This window comes from Strix uralensis, chromosome 18, assembly GCF_047716275.1.
Source record: "Strix uralensis isolate ZFMK-TIS-50842 chromosome 18, bStrUra1, whole genome shotgun sequence".
Classification (NCBI taxonomy): domain Eukaryota; kingdom Metazoa; phylum Chordata; class Aves; order Strigiformes; family Strigidae; genus Strix; species Strix uralensis.
Window position 1 is genome coordinate 10961498 of NC_133989.1, and position 20673 is coordinate 10982170.

The following is a 20673-nucleotide window of genomic DNA, read 5'->3' on the forward strand; positions in this document are numbered from 1 at the left end:
TACAGTGAGCAGATAACTGTTTATTATTGCACGTAATCCAGCAGAACAACCGACAGAAAACTCCAGACAGTAGTACACAGATTATAGTAAACAGCTTGCAAAATCTGTGATGAAGGTATTTTTGTGTGAAGAGTGAAATGTATCTGCATCTTCGTAAGACCTGAAAAGTATAACACAATATCCTAGTCAGTTTTGAAAGCATGCAGTTTGAGGTAAATCTGTTATTTTGCATCTAAGAAAACGAAATCCCTAAGGGGCTATATATATATGTATATATATCCATATCTCAGCACAATATGGATATATTTATACGTCACATAAAAGCAAATCTACCTACTTTTCTTAGAAGGTTACTAGGAGGAAAGCACATTACTGAGTGCATATCACATGCATAAAAAATCGGGGGGGAGTGGGCGGGGAATTACATTAGCACTGTTGAAAAAGATCCATTTTTGTGCTTAGTGATAAATAAAAAGCCCCTCAGGTCTCTCAACGGAAATTGTCTTGGTGGTTAATAAAAGCACTTGGCATACTGAAACTGCAGAGCTGGCAAGCGAATGCCAGCAAACGGAGATAAAATGTCAAAGGCAGCAGAGCCTGGGGTTTGCAATACATTTATACTTAAGAAAAGAGAAAAGAAAAGAAGCAAATTGCTACTGAACTATGCTCTGTGGAAGTGTAGATGATGCTGCACAGCTTTCTCAGGATTGGTACAGCCACATGGCTTTTAGAAAGGGATCACATTGACTTCTCCCACAGTTAACACCACGTATTTGCTACTGTGGCAACATTCCTGAGCTGAATAAGGTTAAAAAATAAACTTGGTTCACAAAGAAAAGTACTGAATTAATCTCACTCTCTTATACCATAATTAGAGCAGATAAATTAGACAGGTTTTGCCCTGTGTCTCCAGTCAGTGTAAACCCCTGCCTGTCTGTCACCTCATCATCAGATTGACCTTTGGAGCAGACTGGGCATCTGCTTTTTTCCTTAACCATCATTTCCCCACTCTTTCCAGTCCCTCAGGTTTTCCCACCCAGTCCTGTGCTGTGGGACTTCAGGATACACAGAGGTACACAACCGACTATAAATAACATTTCTGATTATCTTGAAAAGGGATACAAAATACATATTGCTCTTAAAAGAAGGAAGAAACATGTCCAAGCACTCAGCCTCACACTAAACTGTAACTTCATCTGTGCCAACCTTCTAAGCTCGCACTGCTAAGGATCAGAGCAGATCATGGTGGAAACATCTCCTTCTAAAGGTCACTCTCTGCTGCAGCTTTGGGAAGAATCGGTGCAAATCACCCAGGCCTCTGAGCCTCGCACACAAGAACAGCAGCTAGAATTGCCCCTCCGTACTCTACCACTGCTGAAAGTCTGGCTGCTGCGCACTTTTGAGCCTAACACCCAAACACACTGGAGTCACTCAGGTCTCTGCACCTTTTTCCTTTTGGGAATAACGTAACCTCTCTCACGACAGCCACCCTGCATCCTCTGGCTGGAAAGTCTGTTCACTGCTGCAATGAAAGAGCAAAGGAGTCCCCCTGCAGCCCAGGGCACCTGCGGGCGTATGGAGGTATTTTTCAGTAAGTACCTCCTTCCCATTGTAACTTGCACCACTTCCATAGAAAAAAGGGGTAAAGGGACAAATTCAGCACACCTATTTCCTTTCCTGTTACAGCAGGAAGTCTCCCACTGCAAGATACTTCTGGGCAGAGCATTGCTTGGTGGCAGGAGAGCACTCGGATGGCGCCTGGTCCCAAAATGGGCACCATCTCCACCCGCAGCATCCCCCACATGCACGAACAGCCTCAGATCAGCCAGTCCCTCGCACCCCACCCCGTGGCCCCCCTCCGTGGCGCGTCGGCAGGCATGGGCAGGACTCCGGTTACACTTCAACAAGCCCAATTTCAACTTTCTCCCCCTCTCAGTCCTCCATACACGGAAGATGACTCCGGGTGACAGGGAAAGGAAAGACTTTCTGTTCGTCCCTTTGGATGACTTCCAAGCATGGAGAGCAATGCTGTCCAGCCCTAGCCGTGGCGCGGCTCTCGTGAGTCATTTTGGTTGGTTGTGTATTGCTTCATCTCCACATCATGGATGATATTCTTTGGGAAATCTCTGACACTGAGTCAACCAAGGGAATTACAAAACACATCAGTGTGCACACATGAGACCTTCTCACTCGTTCTCCTACAGCTACAGATAAATCCCTCATCCCTGGTATGACAGGACAGTTGATGGCTTTGGTGAGAACAATTTAAGGCAACTGCTACTTTATACAAAGAAGAGAAGGAGGCTGAATTGCAGAAACCCTGGCTTTTCCTTGGTAGATTGCAGAGGCCAGCCGCAGCCTGGGAGCAGGGAGACTGAACTGATCTTCAGGCACTTTCATTTAAGGTTGATGTTGGCAGTGCAACCTTGGGATCTCAAGTCCTCCTCTTAGGTGTTTCCAGGTGGCTGAGATTTAATCCCTGCCAAGGTCCATGGTCTCCATCAGCAGCAACGCCTGTCCCAGACACAGATGAACGGGAGAGTCAAGGGGGAGCAAAACACATGACTGACACACAATTGCGGCTGTCTGCGAGCCTCTCACCTGAGTGGGGACATAACATGACAGAAAGCAGAGCCCAGCGGAGCTGTTTTATCCCCCAGGAGGCCCCAGAAAGGCAACCCAGTGCCCTCACGGGGGTTTGGGAAGTGCTTTTTTATTATGTTCACGTGAGACCCAAGGGTCAGGTTCAGCCTTGATGCATTTTGTTTGAGCCCAAGGCAACAGAAATCTTGTGCAAACCCATGATGCAGTCCTGTGTGCAGGAACCCCACAGACACAAGTAACCTTACAAGATTTTATTGCCACCAAATCCAAATGCAAATCCTCACCCCAATTCAAGTGGAAGACTTCAGCAAGCTCCAGTTTAACCTTAGTCAGATACACATCTCAGCTCATATTTACCTTTGGTAACACAACTACGTAACAACAGTGGCAGAACTAGCACTGGTGCAGTTAGAGCTGCAAATTTTAGAATTTCACATTTTCTTTGTGTTCCTGCCTCTTGCTGGGCTGAGTGCCAAGAAAATTGCAACGTACAAGGTACCTGGCAGCAGTGGCCATGGAACAGCAAGTCAGAAGTGTTTCTTGCAGCGTATTTGCAGAAAACAAATTTCAAATTTAACATCACACATTCTTGCACTGGAAGTCTCCATGAATCATGTCCATCCAACTGGGAAGGCAAAACTATACTGTGGGATTGCATCTGATCAACACAGTTCAATTTTTTCACTTTGAAGAAATGATTTTATGAAAAGACTACAGAACTATTCACTGAAATTACTCCACAAATCACTCTTTGAACAGACAAGGGGTTACTGAGAATCTCAACACTCACTGCAAGGCAACTGCATCTACTGAATAAATGCCCATGCATTTTCATCACCAGGGCATCCATTAGCGAATGATTTGTATTGGCAGTAAAGCCACTCAATCCTAAAACGTCCACAGTGACGTCTACAAAATGAGGATAAAATCTCATTGCATGTCTTACCTTGTCCAAGGGGCACATCACGTCAAAAAATGTACAAACAGGATAGCCAGACCAATGTTCAATAAGATGACCATGCAGATCACGATTGTGTTAGGTCCCTGAAAGAAAAACGCAAAACAGAGTATTATACACGGCAATTCCAGGTGAGGAGACAGATGCAGATTAATTCTGCTATTCAAAAACACCAGAATCCTTCCCTACCAATGCACGTAAATCTGGCACTTAACAACCAGCCTGAATTTCAAACTAGTTGAGTATCTCTCAATCCCTATTCCTATTTCTCCCCTGCAAACTCCTCAGAAGGCTGACCCAGGCTTCTTCTGAGGCTAAAGCAGATTAAAGGAGACCCTGACCACAGGCACACAAACTGCCAAGCTGCTCCCCCCAACTCCTTTCTCTACCCACATCACTCACATTTGTAAAGTTGCCATTTTTAAGATGAACAAACTCATCTGTATGAGATTGCTCTGATTTCAGACAAAAATATTTCCAAACTGTGCTTTTCTAAAGTCACATTGGAACCATTCACGTCCAAAGGGCTGCAAGATGAGAAGCATCGGGCTAATAAAATGTCCGGTTTTACAGCTGTATTTGCTAACAGAAAAACTGAATTTCAGTGACTATATTTTAAACTTGGGAAATTAGCTGGTGATTCAATATCACAGTTCATCTCAGGAGGTGCCCCTACTGCAAAAGAGTAAAAGTAACAGGTAAAACTCCACTCAGCTTTTTCTTCCCTGTCCTACATTTTGCCCCCCAACTGTCCATATGCACATTGGTTGGTGAAGGGGTGGAAAAAGAAGGGGAGAAAAATGTAAAAAATGAATCAGAAGATGCCTGTTTTCCTCAAATTTTGAAATAAGGACATGTCTGAGAGCATATCTACCCTGGCACAGGGAGGCAGTTAAAATAACAGGGTTATGAACGCCAGCCCCGGCAGCCAGGACAGGGCGGGCTGGGAAGGCAGCAGGAGAGGGGAAACCAAGACTCTCCTTCAGCAAGCTTTGGGATCCCCAAAAGAGCTTCTGGGCGCCACTCGGGGCCCACTGCAGCTCCGAGGCCAAGGGCTCTGCATCCCTCTGGACTCTTTCAGACCTCCTGAGGAAAAATAAACCAAAAAAAGAGGCAAAGACGGCTCCCAGGGGGGCCTCCCCGGCTGCTCCCATGTCACCTCTTCGCACTCCTCCGCCTCCTGTGCTGCCACCACCGCCGCCGGTGGGGCCGGGCCCCGCTTGGGCCCCGCCTTGGGCTCCGTCCGCCCCAGTGCCCTGGCCTCAGTCTTCTTGTCCGCAGCGGGCTCGGCCCGGCCCGCGGCCCTGTGCTCGGGGCTGGGGCGCTGCTTCAGCTCCTTGGGCCGGGGCGGCTCCGGCTTGGCCTCCACCCTGGTTGCCACCTTCTCCTCCCGCTCCTGCGGTGGGGTGGAGGTGCCCCCCCGGCGCTGGGGGACCTCCCGGGGCTCAGGGGAAGGCAGCTCGGGCTCGGGGAGCGGCTCCTCCTCATAGTCCGCGGCGGGGGAGACCGGGGAGGTCCGGACGGCGTAGCTGTGGTAGCCCTTGAAGTGCTCGACGTCGGGCTCGCGCGCCATCCTCTGCAGCGGCCCGATCTCCATCTGCTCGGCGGGACGCCCCCGGCCCCTCGAGGCCTGCCGGCCCTCGCCCTCAGGGGGTGCGGGGCTCCCACCGCCCACCCGGCCGCCCGCCTCGGCCCAGCTGCCCGGACGGAGGGCACCGTCCTGGCGAGGGGCCGCCTTGGCCCGCTTGGCCTCGGGAGGGGTGGCGGCGGGGCTGGGGGCTGGGCTGGCGCGGCGGCGGGCCTCGTCCTGCTCGTGGAGCTGGGGACTGTCGGGGGGCGTGGGGGGCGGCGGGGCGCCCTCGGGCCGCGGCGCCTCCTCCTCCATGTTGACGGTGTGCTCCGCGTTCTCCATGATCTCCTGCAGCAGCTTCCGCTTCTGGTACTCGGGGCCTGCGGAGAGAGGGGTTGGTGTGAGGAGCTGCGCCCGGGCCGGAGGGACAGCAGACTGCTGCAGCTCCGTGCCACCATCATGCCTCTGACAGCTGTGCCCCCAGCCCCGACTGGGTTGGGGACGACTGTGAGAGGGTCCAGGCTGGAGGCTGGGAGAGGAGGTGCTGCCAAACCAGAGCCTACTTCCAGGAGGGATTTCTCCCACCAGCAGCCGGAGGCTCTGGGCCCCACCGTGTGCTGTCCCGCTGGGAAGAGCCAAAGGAGCAGGTGGAGAGCTCTGGATGAGGGTAAAGAAACAGCGAAAATCTGCAGCCCAGCTTTTTGCAGTCGCACAGGTGGGTTATCCTGGGGCTAAAGAGGATCCAGCTCCCATCCAAGTTTTTGTTTTTTTATTTTTAATGACTGGGAAACTCTTCCATGTGACTTATTTGGTGTCTAATTGCATGGTAACTTCACAAGTGATAGCAGGGATTCCCAGTCTCCTCGGAAAAGGCAGGTATCCCCAAATGATCTACCTGTCATCCCTCGTGATGGGAAAAACATGTTTCACAGACCTTCTCTCTGCCACTGAGAGTAAGAGGAGCAAAATTACCTGGCACCATAACATAAGGTGTCTCAGGGCTTTGGCTTTCATTCTGGCCTCATCTCCCCTGCTGACTTGTCAGCTCTCACCAATGTTGCTCTCACTTCAATTATTTAATCACTGTTAAATCTTTACTTCTTGTTAACCCTAGGCCATGTCTGCAAAGCAAACTGCAGCCCAGCTAGAGTCTGGGGAAGTCAGCCAGAGCCTGACACTGAAGATCTCCATTGTGCTGGGAGGCTGGCTGAGCAGAATCCACCACTGAACAGCTGGGAATATCTTTTGGAATAACAACCCCGCACAGTGCTCTGCATGCTGGGACCCGCGCTGGGACAGGGGTCCCTGCATGTCACCGTGATGCTCACAGCAAGTGAGAACAAGAGGGCCATGCTCCTTATGGGCAGCATGAGGTTGCAAAGCAGCTTGTTTGAAAGCAAAGCACTTGCTTTTGAAAGTGGCTTTGGCCTCATTCTGCTGAATCCAAGTGATGCTGAGGGGTGCAGACGTACAGGAGTTGCTCTGTGCTCCAGAACGGCACAGACCCTGGAGCCGTACTGTCCCTGGCTCCTTTGAGGTTCCTCCTCTCGTCTCTTCCACCCCAAAGACTGATGCAGACTTGAGCCTTGTCAGGAAATTGGGACTGGTGCTCCTTTCCCTCTAATAAATCAGCAGTGTGATTTGCACGCTGCTACCTCCTGCCCACACAGGCAATGTGTCCGCTCGGAGGGGGCAGTGGGGAGAAAGAGGGCACTGATTTTAGCTGCTCTGCTCTGCCTGCACGCTCCTGTCAATCAGCAGGTGACCCATTCAGGGCCATTTATTTCTGGCTGCAAGTGGATTATTTGGAAGCCATTTCAGCAGTTGTTCAGACTCCTCAAAACAGGCTGCCTGCAGCTCTAGGCTCCTTGCTTTCTCCTGCTGCTTTCTTCTCCTGAATAATTCACACCAACAAAGCCCCAACTGCCTGGAGGGCACCGTACAGCTCTCATCTTCCTCACCTTCTCACCTTCACCTCCCAGCATGACATTTCAGCAAGGGCTTTGGCTTACATCCCTCTCCTCTAACCTAAATGAAACCCAGGGCTCAATACTTATTAGAGATACGAGGCTTGCTGAGCAGGATTGCCCTGTGCCAGACATAGCAGGGTCTATCTGCCAGGACAGCAGGGGAAATTCAGCTGCTGAACACTGCCAGGCTCTCCTGGCTGTGTGACCAGCAGCTCCGAGTCCTAGCAAAATCCAAGGGTGGACTTTTGTCTGTTTGTTTCTGGACAGTGCAGCTGTGCAAGAAGAGACATTTCCCTTTGTTGTGCATTTAAGGAATTTAGAGATTTAAAAGAATCATAGGAGAAAAGCATGCATCAGCAGCTTACAAGGCCATTGAAAGAGGCCAGGACCCAAGCAAAGTCCTACATTAAAGTGTTGAGAGGATTCAGCACCTGAGGAGCCAGGAGCAGAGGTCAGGCTGCTTCAGGCATTTTGCAGAGACCATTTCAATTGTCTCATTCAGTTGCCATGGGTGGAAAAAATAATCTAGCTAGATGTCAAAAAACCTCCCATCAGGAATTCCAGTTTCCTTTGCCTCTGTGCTATAAATACCCCAGTGTGCAAAGAGTGAATGTGGAGCTGTGAGTGCCAGCTGGGGGGCTTATGTCGGGATCAAGCAACGTTTAGCTATTGTTAAATGAAGTGCCACACACTGGCTCACGCTCAAGCCCGGGTGCTATGGTGTTTCCCCACTCAAAGCCAGCTCTGACGGGCCTCGCTGGGCAGTGGGGAGGAACGGGCAGCCCTCCAGCACAGCATCTCCCCAGCAAGTGAGTGCAGGGCGAGGTGGGAGTACTGGGAATTTAGGCAAATCTGTCAGCATGACTCTCCCCAGCCAAGTGCTGGGTGTGAGCTGTTCCCCTTTTCCACTCTGTGCCCTGTGCCAGGGTGTAGTTCTGGAGACCTGGAGGCACCAAAATCAGAGCAGGAGCAGGCGGCAGGTTTTGCTGAGGAGTCAACCTTTGGCTTTTTCCCCCAGTTTTGCTGTGTGATGGTCTCTTGTGATCCTGCCTCAGCAGCCACAGGGCACTTGTTCCACGTAACAAAGCTGGATAATAAGAAGGACAGGATAAAAATGTAGGCACTTGGATCCCTGTTTTCTGCTCTGTTATTACCTTCCCTCTCTGGAAAGGAAAGCTTTCCAGGAAGAACATATCTCTAGCTAACTCAGTCTAGGGAAAGGTAAGGGCATTCACAATGCTCTTTCTAATATTACACTTCCTGTCTACTAATCCTCAGTGCTTGGTCTCACAGAAGGAACTTCCCAAGTGTTTTCCCAGGCAAATAATCAGCAGTGATCCTAACAAATAAATAGAGCATCAGGGAAGTAGTATTTGGCATTAGCAACTTTCTTATTGGATATTACAATCCCTAATTAGCTGAGTCTGACAGTACCCTTGGTGTTGTGTGGGGCCCCACAGGATACAGGCTTGTGAGTCAATGTACAAAGCTTTCCAAGAAAAAGCCATGAGGGATGTATCTACAGGACTGGAGCTCACTGCCTGCCATGCCTGGTGCTGGAAGGGCTTCAGCATGTGGAAAAACACAAGGGGAAGTTGAGGACCAGTGAGTTTTTCCTCCAGGCTACGGTAACATATTCCAGGAGCTAAAACAGTGGTGTAAAGAGGACAGCAAATCATCCAGGGCAGAGGGCTGGCTGAACTTGTGCAAAAGAGGATTTAGGATAGACAGGAGGGCAACTTGTGGAGTTATAAAGCGGATGAAGCATTTGAACTGATTCCCCAAGGAAACTGCAAAATCCCTCTTAGAAGATGCCTCTGGTCCTACCTGGCTGGTAGAAGTCCGGGGAGAGCTCCCTGGCCATCATTCTGGCTATGCCCGATTCGTTGTTAGCTGCCTGCGCTGCCTGCTCAGACCCTTCAGCCTTGGCTTTGGCATGAGCCGTCCTGTGGAAAGAAGAGGGGACAACAGTGAGCACTGGCTGAGCCAAGATTGTCCCAGCTTGAGAAGCAGACCCTGTCCAGCAACAAAATCAAATCAGCCCATCTGGCAAAACAGCACTCAGTGTTTGCCCACCTGACCCCACACGTGAGGAGAAAAGACCAGATTTTCAACAAGTAAGGGACACAGAAGGTTAAGGCCAAGGTGTGAAGGCTGCAGGTAGCCACGCAAGGGAACAGGGCAGGTGTCTGCAAACGCCAGCATGTTCATGCGTTCAGTGAGGCAGCAGGTGCTGCAAAACGGGCTTGTCACCGTGCTGCGAAGCACTGAAAACCTAACTCAGAGGAATGCCTAAAGCATCACCACAGGCATCTTTGGAGCATAAGGGGACAATAACGTGATGGCTGAACACTGCTGTGCTCTCACCAGCCCAGAGCTGCTGCACCTTGCCAGAGGCAGTGTGCCCCTGCCTAGCACACCAGACACATTTTACCCCAAATGTCTCTTCTGTAGCTCTCCAGCAAACAACACACATTGTTCAAGGGGCTCCTTTACTCGCCGCAGCCCCAGGGGGCTGGTCTCACAGGTGCTAGGAAAGGCAGAGCTATCTCCTCCCTCTCAGCTTGGCTCCCCGAAACCTCTCCACTCCTTCCCAGCACATCTCCTCCTTGCTCTGTAGGATGATCAGAGTTATTTTGCGAGCCGGCTGTTGTATTCCTCACATGCCTCACGCTCGGGGCTCTGTGATCTTTACGCTAAAAGCAGGGCTGGCTTTACAGCCCAGCTGCTCGCAGTCTGGGAAGGAGCTGACTTCAAACAGCAAAATCGCACCTTAAAAATAAGGGAGGGTGAAGCACCATATAGTCAGCTGCTTTGTTCCACCTGGGGCTTACGGAGAGCTGCCTTCCCCATGTTCTCACTATCATGTTTGACGAGGCTCCCCATATCTCCTTTGCTGCATGTAATGGAGCATACACTGGCTGCACATATGCAAAACCATGTACTGTTGTGTGGACAGTTAGCTAAGCAGTTAGCAGCACTCAAACACCAATTCACTACGAATGTGGTCTCAGGGTGTCTGATAAGCTATTTTCAGACTCAGGTTGGTATCTGGTCATGTTTTAGGACAAAAAATGAGGAAAGATGCAGTTCTCATCCCTGCAGTGAAAATGCTCCAGAGGAATTTTTGGACTGTCAGTCATGATATCAGGATTAATTCTTTCCCATTAAACTGAGATGCGGTATGCAGACAAGACTAGCTTTAGTCTGAATACTTGACAGGTGCAATGAAAAGATGATAGAAATGCTGTTCTGAGACCCTTAGAAAGTAGAAGATATATATATATACACATGCATACATACACACATCCCATTTTGAGTAGCTACAGGAAAAGAACTAAACGTAGGGCATTAATCCCAACTGATACAGGCAACAGTGTGACTTGACAGGGAGTCGAAAACACTGTTCAGGGCCCTGCGATAGAGAAGAGGGTGAGGAGCTGCTGCGGCTCAGCCTGTCTCTCCCTGGGATGACATCCCGCTCCGCTGGAGCCATGATTCACCTCCCTGCCCACACTCACATGTTATCTCCCCACTTTCTCTGCAGGCTGAGCTGCCTGGGATTGCTGTCATTCTTGGCCTTTTTATCCAAAATTATTACAGCTCCTGAAAAACCCAGAGACAAGACATGATGAGGCAGAAAACAGCAATTTTAAGCCGCTGCTCACAAGCAGGAGGTCTGAGGCAGCTCTGAACAGAGAAAGCACCTCCTTTTTTGGTAGTATATAATCAGCATGATTAATTCCACTACAATCTGGCAGAGGCCAAGGGGGATGTTTCTGTGCTCTCCATGCCTGGGGGATCAGAGCAGGCTGGGCGCGCTGTGCGTGGGGCACGCAGCCTGCCCAGCACCGGCCCTGGGAAGAAGCTTGGAAAATGAGGATCCAGCTATCCCCCCTCTGCCCTGGGGATGTGAGCTGCATGGCAGCTTTGCCCGGCTCCCTCACTCTGCGGGACACGGCCAACCTCTACTCCGGTTCCCCTGCTTGCAAAGTTGTCCAGAAGTGTTTGATTTGGGGGGGAAATAAGACCGACACAGCTGCAGCTTCAAATCCAGCACCTCCCACACACCATGTGCTGTCCCTGCCAGTGTCCCAGGGAGGCTGTGGCACAAGGGATGCTCATGCTCTATGCTGGGTCCCTCTGTTGCTGAGACCATTTATTACAGCAGCAGCCATGTGATGAACATCTGGCTTATGGAGATACAGCAGAGTGTTTTAAGTACATCTCCCCTGGCTGTGCCACGCATCCCTGGGGCACGAAATAAGGCACTGCTGCTCGCAGCCCTCCAAAAAAGCTGGGCTGAGGGTTTAGTAACACTGTGACAAAGCACAGCCTAGAGGAAAGGGCCCAGCCATAACAATAACATCTAACTTGCTTAGAGTATTTCTGAATTTATTATTTATCCAAATGGCTGGCAGTGCCTGGGAGCTCAATGCAGAGAAAAACTTGGCCCCAGCTGCAAAGCAGGAGACAAATACCAGCCACCCTGGGAGAGCCCAGCACACACAACCCACAGTACAAAAGTTTCTCCCAGCCCACAGCCCAGGGTCTGCCAGGCACAGTAGGGTAAAAAAAAAAAAAACTCAGCAGGTTTGAGGTGGTAGGAAGGTGATTTTTGAACCTTAGACATGAAACATGTAAGAGGAACAATTTCTTCCAAGGTTAAGATCTGCTCAAAAAAAAAGAAAAAAAAATCTGCTTTTGCAAAAAGGAAAATGCCAGCCTTTTCCTATATGCATGTAAATTTGATACTTTTCAGGCAGCACTTGAATCAGGGCCATACTTTTTTATTTACTGCTAGTTGTGCTGTCAGCTTGCAGTGCCTCTGCAGAAAGCAGCCTGTGCAAAAACCAGCAGAGGAGAAAGTCTGGAGGTGGAGGAGTGCAGGGTGAAACTGAAACAGAGGCCCATGGATTTTATAGCACCCAGCAGCAGAATTCAAAAGCCCCTTTTCAAGGCAGTGCTGGAAAATAAGCCACGAACATTAAACACATCCAACTGGTGGCAGTAAACACAAAGAGGAGCCTTTACAAACCAACGCTGGTGCTTCTCGTCCCAAGCGAGGCAGCACTGCCTGGGATAAGCGCTCCCAGTTTCATCCTGAGCCATCTCCCTAGGCAGCACCATTAAAAATAACTCTGGTGAATTCTTTGCTAGGAGGAGCAGCAGCCCCACGCCAAGCCAAGGGGAGGTATGTGGGCAATGCCTGCAGCCCCCATCCCAAGCCTCCCAGCAGCACCCGCTGGGTCGTGGTGGCTGCTCTGGGCAGGGAGGCTTCACACCCCAGCTGAATGGGTGGGAGAGGGAGGGTTAAATGCATCTGCTGTTTTATTTTCTCCTCTGGCATGGCTCTAATGCTCTAATTGTTTTTGTACTAGCGCAGGACAGAGCACCACTCCCGTCCTTCCTGGCCTTCTCCCAGAAACACTGCCTGAATCATTCCTCCAACTGCTACTAAAATCCCCTGTGGATACACGAGCCACAGCTGAGCACCGTGCTAACAGGTGAGACCCAAAGCCAAGTCAGCATGCCCGTCTCTTTGGACAGTTTATGCGGTTTTGAACATCCACATTGGATTAGACTGTAAATGAGATTGGAATTAGCAGAGAATACTGCAAATACCAGACGGGGCTGGGGCGCCTGCAGGTGCAGCAATGACCTTGCAGCTAGAAATAGGGGAAATGCTCAGCTCTCTGCCCAAGCTATTGCACATTTGCTTATTAAGGGAAAAACAGACCTGTCTAGCACTGGTTTTCCTTCTCCAGGGTCTCCCCTCTCCCATTGATTCAGCAAACCTTGAGCAAGGACCAACAGAACACCTTTTTCTTGCCATTCTTGATATCATGAGCTGTCAAAAAGATCATTAAGCAAATGTGATTCATCAGTCAGCTCTAGGAAAGGTGACTTCTGCTAAACTCCCATCTCCTCGAAATTGGCTTTTCCACCCCCAGCCAAATCCTTGCTCCAGCATCCAGCAGGAATCGTTTTGTCCTTGCGAAGAAGCTTAAGATAACGGTTTGACTTGGCAGGAATGTTTACAGCACTCAGAAGGGATAGAGGGAAAGCTGCAGAAGTGCCTTTGCTGATGGCAACATGGTCTGTTCTGCATTCACATTGCAAAGGGCAAGGACACACAGACCTGACCAACAGAGACCCGTGTTGAAGGTTGGACTAGATGACCTTTGTAAATCCATTCCAACCCAAACCATCCATTCTATGATTTTATGACCTGACCAGGACAGACACTTTCTGGCTTCTGTTTCCCACACTGTCTTTGGACTTGAGGCACCTCTATAGTTGGAGCACCCCTTTCTTCCTGCTCAGTCCCAAGCCACCTCACCTCCTTTGTGCCTCTCCCTCTGCCTCCATGTGCGTGCAGATACCAGCAAAGCTTTGCTATCCTCATTTGCCTGTAACGAGCCCATGGGACTGAATGTCCCTTTCAGCCCATCTCTCGTGCCACTTTCCCTGCCCACAGTCAAGCGCAGCTGTGTATCCCACCCCGCAGGCATCCAGCTCTGAGAGCCAGCTGTACCTTCCACCCTCCTTTTGCTCTTTTTACTCCATCACTCATGTGCACATACCCGCTCAATTTAAACTCTGACATCCCTGGGGTGAGTGAGTCTGTTGGTTTATATTATGGACTCTGCACCTGCAAGGTGAGATCTAAATTGTGAATTAAGCATAAACCAACACAAACTGCCTCCTAAAGGAAACACCTCCACACCACTGTAAAAGAAATCCAAAAAGAGAAGCCGTCCTGCCCTTGCAGAGCAGCTCTGCCCTCCAGCCTCCCTTCCCTTGCAGCCAGCTCGCGAGATGCGCCAGGCTCTTCACTCATGGTACCAGCACTTAGAGAGAAGTGGTGGCACTCTGCATGTGTCCAGGCTACCTAGCTGGATAAATCTGATCTTTTCTCCTTCCCTCCACAGAAAGGGCATGAACAGGACACTCAGCTAGGAGAAAAGCATCCTTTTCTGTGCAGTGCTTCAGGAGCACAGGCCTGGCAGAGCTCCCTGCCACCTAACGAGCTCAGCAAGCATTAGCCTTTATGATTACTTGGTGAATTTTTAAAATACCGAAATGTTATCCTCAGCTCTAAATAGCTCAGAGCCACTTGCATCTTTCACCAAGGGATACTTCCCTTCGGAACAGTTAAAGTGATATTAATCTTGCAGCAGACAGATCTGCAGCTGTCTTCAATAAGACGACAACCTACGCACCCCAGTCCTGTGTACGGGAGATTTGCTCAATTAATCTCTGCTGCCCTGACTGCCCTGCGAGCCGAGCAGGACGGGGTGGGCAGCTAGCTGTTGGGGCTCGGCCATGCCAGCCTGCACGGGAGCCCACGGCCTGCGATGAGCTGGCTGGGCAGGCACAGACAGCAGCTGCTGTCCCCCGCAGCCCTCGGATGCCAGTCGGCAGCTGCCCAGAGCCGGCTCTAAATGGAGTGGTGCAAGCCAGAGCCTGTGGCTCAAAGGGCTGCCAGCCACTAGTCCGGCAGCATGGCTCCAGGGCCACCGTGCTGGTCCCTGACGGGCAGGACAGGCAGCTCCTCACCCTGCCGGAGCCCATCCTGCCAGCATGGCCAGGCTGGGAGCAGCTCATGAGAGTATCCACAGAGATATCTTTGGGGAAAAAAAGGGGGAGTTTGTAGCTGCCAACTGGACTCCGTCCTCCTCCCCCTGGTTTTCAGGTCTGCTCTCCTCTGTGCTGCCCTGGGTGCAGATCAGGTGGAGCCTGGAGGAGTGAGTCTCCCAGAGCAGCACAGCCTTGGGACTAGGCACAAACTCCACTGATTTATTTCAGCCTCCATCACCTCGATACCAAAGGGGCTCAGCTAATGCTCTTGGGACCCTTATTTAATTAGCTACCACTACAAGATCAAAGCAGCAGGTTTCATCCCACTGATAAGTGCATCAAAACATCTTTACAGCACATATGTAATCAGAGTCTTCCAGCTTTTTGTCCCCCATGTGCTCCTGCCTCCCTGCCTGTACCTGCACTGAGTGGGCAGGGGCTGCTCCCTGCCCTGCCCGGGGGAATGAATTCCCACTTCCAAGAAAACACCAGGGTTGCAGTAGTCATTTGCTTTGAGGGAGCCCAACCTGACGCAGGAGCTCCTGCCCAGCCCCAAGCTCTGTCAAACCAACGGAATCCACAAACCAAGCGTGTTTTACCCGATCGCCAGCTCTGCCAGCACTAAAATGGGTCAGAAAGTGTGTGTTTTCTCTCCAAGATTGTTGTTTTTTTCAACGGAGCTTTAGTAACTTCTAACTCAAATGTTTTCCAGATTTCAGCAATCCAAACCAAAAGAGTGAGGAACTGCAGTATCTGTTTTGTGATTTTTTTTCCCCAGTCAAAAAAGAAAAGCAGGAAAACTTTTTCTTTTTGAGGAAATGAAAGCAGGCAGATTTCTCAAAACATTGCATTTGGTCAGAAGCCCAATTATTCATCAGAATTTAAGGCAGAAGCATTTTTTTCCCAGCCCCATAGGTCTCTTGAGTTGACATTCACAGGTCTGAGGTCCAATAGAAACAAGAGAGGGAGCAGGGAGCTGCAAGGACTGCCAGCCCACCGCCCGGGCTGCAGCACCCGCATCCCCTGTGCACCTGCACCCAGGGCTGCTGGGGGAACCTGGGTGGACTGGACACCAGCTCCCTCCCAGCACTCACCAAAGGCTCAGTAGGCCTCGCAGCAGCAAAATGACAAAAACTTGGACTCAGAAAGCCAAAGGGCTCTGGCTCAGCACCAGGAAAAGCTGAAAAAAATGTACCTCCTCCAGGAGGAGGGAGGGTTTCTGTATCTTGGGCTTTATATTTAAATTGGACATTTTACTTAAATATTTTTTCTTTTTCAAGGTAAGCCTATTTCACATTCCCCTGTAATGACGATAACCTCTGAGCAAAGCCTGACTGAATCAGATGATTTTAAAGCCCAGCTCCCTGCCGGCTGATTTCAAGCATTTGGATGGGAGTCAAAGCCTTCCTGCTCCACGCAGCAGCAGATCAATCGAACAAGAAGCTACCATCTTCCACAGTCATTTTTGCAGATTAAAGTCACACTTCATTTTTCCCTTTCTGTGTTTGTAAGCTGTTGACATAAGGATTTCCCACAAGGTCAGGATGAACAGCCCACTAATTCCACTTTCCCTGCCTGGCTGCCTATCTGAGTTGTACCTGTCCCTGGAGCTGACGTCCTGCCATCCCAACTCTGCTCCGCTTGAGGGGATCCCTGTAAGCCACAGCCCCACTTGCTTCAACCCCAAAGACCCAGGAAGACCTGGAGAAAGCAGTTTGCTGCCCAACAGATGCTTTCTCCTTGGAGCTACTGAAAGTGCACGCTCCCTCTTACCCTAATAGGGCATGAAAGTGCCTAAGAAAATTCATGTGAGGCGGGTGGAAAACAGATAAAGCCATGTGCACCCTCCTCTGGAGTCAAAACTCATCAGCGTAACAAGCACGGTGGGCCAAAAATGTGTCAGTGCTGGAGCTGCAGCCAGCTTGGGCTGGGGATGAGGCCGTTCCGGGAAAGGCCTGAAAGAAAGGGGTGAAGGTGTCACACCATCACTCATTTCACAGCACCAAACCCCTCTAGCCTGCAAAACCCTGCACACAGCAGGGACACATCCTAGGGGTCCTGCAGCTGGGGCAGGCATCTGATCCTGTCGCTGGACCCTAACCCTGGGGCTGGCTGTTCCCATGGCCACACGGGACCAGGAGCGGGGAGGGGCTCACCCAAACCCCACCGCCTGCTCCCTGCCCAGCTCCAGCGGCCAGGACTGCAGGGGTGAGCTAGAAGGAGGGGTGAGCCCAAGGGCCTTCTGGGGTGGGACGAGGGTCAGGCATCAGTTCAAAACAGGCAATACTTCTACAGAGCTGGAGACTGGTGCGCTGGGGCAGCAAAACCACAAAACCCCAGCCCAACCAAGCCCAAACCAGCCCTGCTCAGTCCCGATCATGAGGCTGTAAAGACCAAGCCTTGGCTCTGGAACAGGAGCTGGGTGTCCCCCATCCCCAAGACACGAGTAACACAAAGTCCCCAAGCTCCCAATCCGTGGTGCAGGGACGCTCGGGTGGAAGTATCCCTCCTAACCAAACGACGCGTGGTGGCAACACACCACCATGGCACAAGGCAGCCGGGGGTGTTACTGCTCTGAGAGCTTTGAGGGAAACCCAAGCTGAAGTGGTCCTGGCCGCGGTGGCACAGGCCAGGCAGGTTTCCCCTCGCTGTCCCCATGGATGGTTATCCTGGATACTGACCTCGGTTTGTGCTGATAAGCCACACAGAGGTGGTCATGCCTGCTCAGGAGCTGCAAGGGGAAAAGGTCTGTATTTGCCTAGTGTCATGGGAAGGCATGAGTGCTGCTGGCATTAGTGCTGCACAGAAAGTGGGAGAGTCCCAGCCCCGGGCTTCAATTGATACGGAAATAGATGCCAGCGACTGGGTTTCTATTAACCAAGAGTGAATGAAACAAGATTATCCTCTTTATAAACACACCAGGCTCTGTGAGAAATGTCTTCACTAGGAGAGCAGGACCAAGGAGCATCCCCTCACCGCTGTGTCCTGGCACCCAGCTATGGCAGGAGCCATGTGTCTGCCCTCATTTCTCCCTGCCCGTGTCCGAGCCCTGCCTGTGGAAGCACAGAGATGCTCATTCCCTCTATGGGGGCTGTGGGGCAGCCAGAATACCCAGCCCTTGAGGACCTGCCCTTGGCTCCTGTCATTTGGCTGCTCCAAGTGTGGCTGCACCTTGCTTGGAATGAGCCTCCCCCTGCACCCCATGGGGAGTGTGAGGAGAAATTTAATGAAGCTGGCGTAGTCCTGTCTCCCCCTTCACCTGCACCCACCTATCTTTTAAGCCCCCTGAGAGGTCAGGCTGCAGCATCTTCGGTGTCTGATCATACAGCTGCAGAAATGCTGCTCCCAACTGCCGTGTCTCTTCCTGGCAAATCGCAGCCAATATCACACCCGGGGCCGGGATGAGCTCTGCCCACCTCCTGCCTGATGCTGCCTCCTCATTACACACCCATCCATCACACGGGGGTGTTGCAGTCATGGAGCAAAGAGACTGTGAAGCTGGGACAGCATGGAGCCCACCTGGCAGGGACTGCCTTGAGCCACCGCTGCTGCCCACTCTCGCGGGGTGGCCATGAGCATCCTGCCTGAAGGTCTGGGAATGCCCACACCTCTGGCTTTTTAAAAGCCCAAGGAAAGCAGAAAGCAAAGGATATTTTAAAAAAGCCTAAAACTCTTTCACAGTAAACTCCAAGTCTGAGCACAGGGGTTCAACAGATCTGAAAATCTCAGGTGCGAACGGGGATTTTCAGAAAATCCCAGGCCTGATCTGGCCTTGGAGAAGCTGAGATGCACTGTCAGCCCCGGGACAGATGAGGTCACCATGGCCACCAGACCAGCCTGGCTCTGCCCTGGGCACAGGTTGTGTCTTACCAAAGAGGTTCATTGGGAAGACATCACTCTGGTTGTCCACCTTCCCCACCAGTGGCATAAACCCCCTGAGAGCACCAGGGAGGGAGGGCAGGAGCTCACTGGGGCAGAGCTGTGCCAAATAAAGCACCTTATCGGTGTAAGTGCGCGGCCGCGCTCCAGCAGCGTGGGCTGCCGCGGGCCTCGGCTCTCAGCTGTCGTGCCCGGGCAGCACTGATAAAGCCCTGCTCTGCCTGCCCTTATTTAGTCAGGAGGCTCTGCTGACTCCAGAGATTTCAGGACGTCATTTGCACCACACACCCGCGTTCCCCAAGGAGACGCTTGCTGCTGCCTGGCCACGCAGGCTGGAAATGCTGAGTGCAGGGAGACAGCGGCAGCACTGCTGGGAATGCGGCCGGGCAGGGGAGCTTGGAAAGCGATACGGGAGCCAGCAAGCACTCTTGTTATTTTGAAGGGAGAGCTAAGACATGCCCAAAGACATGGGTACAGACAGAAAGCCAGCTTAGGCTTCAAAACCAGGCAACAGCTCACGCTATGAACAATGCCCACGCGTCGCTGCCAGGGAAGCCGCACCGATGTGATTTCTGACACCAAGGGCTCACCGCAGCTCTGCGATGCTTTAATGCAGCCCAGATTTACTGTGATGAGTAAACCCGACTTTAACAGGAATTAATGCCTAACATTGCAGAATGCAGTTTAGAAATTCTTACAGGTATCTATCCAAGCAGCAGTATTGCAGGACCTCTATAGATATTCCATTAAAACCAAAAATAAATCCAAAACGTATTCATGTTTAGTTGCACTCTCCAGGCATAAAACACCCAGCTGCACAGGGGCTTTAGGGTCAGTGTCTGAAGACAAACAGGCGAATCACAGCAGCCATTATTGCCTCTATTATCTGGTTTTCCTATTGATCCCAGGACATGTGGCAGATATATCTGAGGTGTTGTTTACAGGATGTACACCAGTCAAACGATCTCAGAGTGTGGCCAGACCCATGCCTTGCAGGATGCACAGCCAAGTCGCTCCATTGATTTTGATCCAAGTCACTGGGAAGCACAACCACGTGCAGAGGCAGACCACAGCAGACACTGTTGTAGTGGGACGGAGGTGGGATTTGCAGTATTTACATTCATTTTGTTCTCCAAAAGCACCAGTGAGAAGGAAATCCCCTGTAAGAGCTGCCTGGCTACAGAGCATACAGCTTTCAGAAAATCAACGGTTTCCCCTGCAGCTGGTCCTGCCCTTCCTCATGCTTTTTATTTTATTTCATTTTAATCTACTCTGAAGAGGTGAAAGCTGAACAACACTTCCACACTCCTTCTCCCTCCTTTCAGCAGAACCATCCTCCCCATGTGACAGGTGAGCATGTACTACACAGGCAGCACCCCTGGGTGCTGCTGCTCCCTGAGCACCCAGGGGTGCAGAGCACCCCATTTGGCACCAACCCATGGGCCCATAAAATTCCAGAGCAGCTGTTACACACCTCAGGATGGCTTTTAACTGGCTCACTCATGGCTTGGTGGTGGCTGTCCCCTCCTCGCAGGGGCTGGCGGGGAACAGACCTGCTGCCTGTCCTCCAGCCACCTTATCTACTTAAGTACTGGGGAGATGATGTCCCAGCTGTGATCCCAGGACCTCACCACCTTTCCCACCCACCCCAATATTTTTTCAAAGGAGCCCCCAGACGGGGTGGAGGGTGGGAAAGGGGGAAGGTGAAGGGATGCAGCGGATGCCTTCACTTGGTACCACGGGAACAGCCACGTTCCAGCTCCAATGGGAATCCCTTGGGATCACAGCAAGGAAGGTCCCAGGGCACCAGCAGTACAGGACATGGCTAACAGTCATCATACGGTGTGGGTTAACCCCCACGTCCACCTGGGGTTTCCCCTGGGCAGGAGTAAAGCTGTGTCTGCTGGCTGCCGCAGCCTGCGGTTTCGAGATGACTTTTCTCCCAAGTGCCAGCAGTCTGGGGGAGGACTCAGCATACTTTAACTTCCATTAGCTTCATCCCATTAGTTGATCCCAACAATGCTGATAAATGTGCCCTGAGTTTCTGCCCAACCCCTGAGCAGCACCAAGGGGCTTTGCCTGGGGTGAGGGGGCAGTTGGAAGAGCTC

At 51.4% G+C, this 20673-nt stretch overlaps 1 protein-coding gene across 2 annotated transcripts in view; it reads right to left on the bottom strand.

Moving 5' to 3' along the window:
• JPH2 (junctophilin 2) overlaps window positions 1-20673 on the bottom strand; it is a 32973-nt gene continuing 12300 nt past the window's right edge. Inside the window, exons 3-7 of one of the 2 annotated variants that reach the window (XR_012631437.1) lie at window positions 8930-9048; window positions 4722-5512; window positions 3551-3648; window positions 3104-3229; window positions 1-2514 (exon numbers count right to left, since the gene is read on the bottom strand). Coding sequence is in view for 1 of the 2 variants with exons in the window: in XM_074888337.1 (XP_074744438.1) it covers window positions 3568-3648; window positions 4722-5512; window positions 8930-9048 (991 nt within the window). In the remaining variant the exon portion in view is untranslated. The remainder of the gene's footprint in view (window positions 2515-3103; window positions 3230-3550; window positions 3649-4721; window positions 5513-8929; window positions 9049-20673) is intronic. The other variant, XM_074888337.1, reaches the window with a different exon arrangement.